The sequence below is a fragment of the Anneissia japonica genome, unplaced genomic scaffold (genome assembly GCF_011630105.1).
Source record: "Anneissia japonica isolate Jap-2015-1 unplaced genomic scaffold, ASM1163010v1 scaffold49485_len1972_cov168, whole genome shotgun sequence".
NCBI lineage: Eukaryota > Metazoa > Echinodermata > Crinoidea > Comatulida > Comatulidae > Anneissia > Anneissia japonica.
Genome location: NW_022745847.1, coordinates 1 through 1,972, shown reverse-complemented (window position 1 = coordinate 1,972; position 1,972 = coordinate 1). Strand labels below are relative to the sequence as shown.

The 1,972-nt window shown below is 36.8% G+C and overlaps 1 protein-coding gene across 1 annotated transcript; it reads right to left on the bottom strand.

The window, feature by feature from the left end:
- Window positions 1–505: 505 nt before the first annotated feature.
- Window positions 506–1,966, bottom strand: LOC117120038 (H(+)/Cl(-) exchange transporter 7-like). The gene is made up of 3 exons (XM_033265036.1): window positions 1,858–1,966; window positions 1,172–1,281; window positions 506–715 (listed from the first exon to the last, which is right to left on the bottom strand). Exons 1-3 carry the CDS (start codon window positions 1,952–1,954, stop codon window positions 521–523), a joined length of 402 nt encoding a protein of 133 aa, XP_033120927.1. The 5' UTR covers window positions 1,955–1,966; the 3' UTR covers window positions 506–520.
- Between the last annotated feature and the right edge of the window lie 6 nt (window positions 1,967–1,972).

Here is a 1,972-nt window from a genome sequence, read left to right as displayed (position 1 = left end):
CCCCCCCCCGTCGGACATCTTAGGCCCTCCATAAATTATATCCTAGAGCCGCCACTAACTACGTGGTCTATATGCACAGAAAACAAAAACAGCCTCATTTACACCTAAATTATTAGAATGTAAAGTGTAAACCCATATTTAACAAAGATGATCCATGCGTATATATCCAGCGTATGTGTATATATATACTTAAATTTTAAGACATTTAGGAGGTTTTATTGTGTACTGTAATACTTTATCAAATTGAGAAAAAAAAAATTGACTGCACTCTGGTGTACTTCACCCAGTCTTATAACACAACAAATAAGGAACAAAAAAAAGTTTTGTCTTTTTTTAAATTTTTGTCAAATTTGCTATATATTTTGATTGTATATTGTATATTGGAAAACCTTTATGTCGTCACTCGTAAGCCAGAATTAATTCTCTTGCAGTGTATTGTTCGCTTGTGTTCTTTGGTATGGTATTTTAAAGACATATTTTGGAAGACAACCATATTGTTGAAAGCCACGCCACACTTTTACTATAACATAAACGTGTGTGAGTAATGCTGTAAATTAATCATTCTACTAACCTTGCCAATAGCTAGCCCTCCTGACATACCAAAGATGACGCCAATGACTTTAGTAACCAGGGTCTTGAAGCGTACAACATGTGGTATCTTAACACCATTTAAGTAGCACTTGATCTGAGGAATACCACTGCCAGCAGCAACAGGCTAGTAATGTATAAAGGTAAAGTAACTTAATTGATCCTAAAAATAACCAGTAATTTATCTTATGTTGCTCTCTAAATATAACAAGAGATATATCTGATAATTGACTGATTAATTGATTAATTGATGGATCGATTGATCAATTAATTAAAACCATTTATACCAGCCATAATATGACAACTAAATCAAATTAGAAGATGTTTTACAATATGATTGCTATATAAACAATTCTCTATACAGGTCTCCCTCTAATGTAAGACCACTACATTAAAGACCACCTCCAATTAAAGACCATTTTTTTGTGGTCCCAACTAAACAAATGCCTTTTACTTTTATTATTCTAATTAGAGACCAAAGCCCCTAAAGACCATGGAAACCCCGGTCACAAAAGTGGTCTTTAATTGGAGGGAGACCTGTATAAGCAATCCTGTATTATTCAAAATAAAGAAAAAAACTTACCTCAATATAAGCGACAAGAAATGCTGCTATAGCCACAAAGCCAACGTCAATTGTCAGCCATAATAGGAAAGGGAGTATGATGCTAGTACTCTCAAGATCATGGTCAATAACTAAAACTAATGTTTAAGGAATACAAAAATACATCCCACTATGTGTTATCATTTTTATAATTGAGGTTATGTCTTCCAACTGACTGCCACTTTCAGTAAGTGTAAGTGAATATAGTCGAGTGGACAACCAGTAAGGCAGGGGCACCGCTAACTACGGCTTCAACATCGGCGCCTGGTTCGAGTCTTCTCGGATAAGGACTTAAAAAGGAGGTCTGGTGTGAACTGGCTTGTGTGCATTTTAAAGAACCCGCTGCATCTTTCGGAAAGAGTAGAGGGTTACTCCGATGCTATGGTTCATTTCAGCCCCTTTCGTTGTGGAATGATGTGAACATGTAGCTAATATAAGCTGTATGGCAGCTAAGTAGTCACGGACCACGCCCATACTACGCAATTCAGCACAATAGATCTGCGAGTTATGGGTTATTCTCCTACCTTTATATACTTTTTACCTCTATTTCCATGTGCTTAATAACATGTGAAGTAGGTTAAACAAGAACTGGGCTACCATATAAACCAGAATGGAGTTACCTGGTTGGGCTAGACTGGTATTCAATACTAACCAATCAAAAAGGATACATTTGCGCACAATAGAGTATTTACAGCCCGCCAACTTGTCAATCATAACGTCAATAAACGCTGCGATACACGCTGTGGTGACACCGATCAACAACATCACCAGCCAGCGAGCTAT

Bases quoted from the DNA above. Each gene is read 5' to 3' on its own strand.
- LOC117120038 (XM_033265036.1), bottom strand. From the start codon at position 1,954: ATGTTGTTGATCGGTGTCACCACAGCGTGTATCGCAGCGTTTATTGAC. The intron at 1,282-1,857 runs GTATCCTTTTTG...CATTAGTTTTAG, and splicing joins ATACTCTATTGTGCGCAAAT to TTATTGACCATGATCTTGAG. The intron at 716-1,171 runs GTAAGTTTTTTT...ATACATTACTAG, and splicing joins TTCTTGTCGCTTATATTGAG to CCTGTTGCTGCTGGCAGTGG.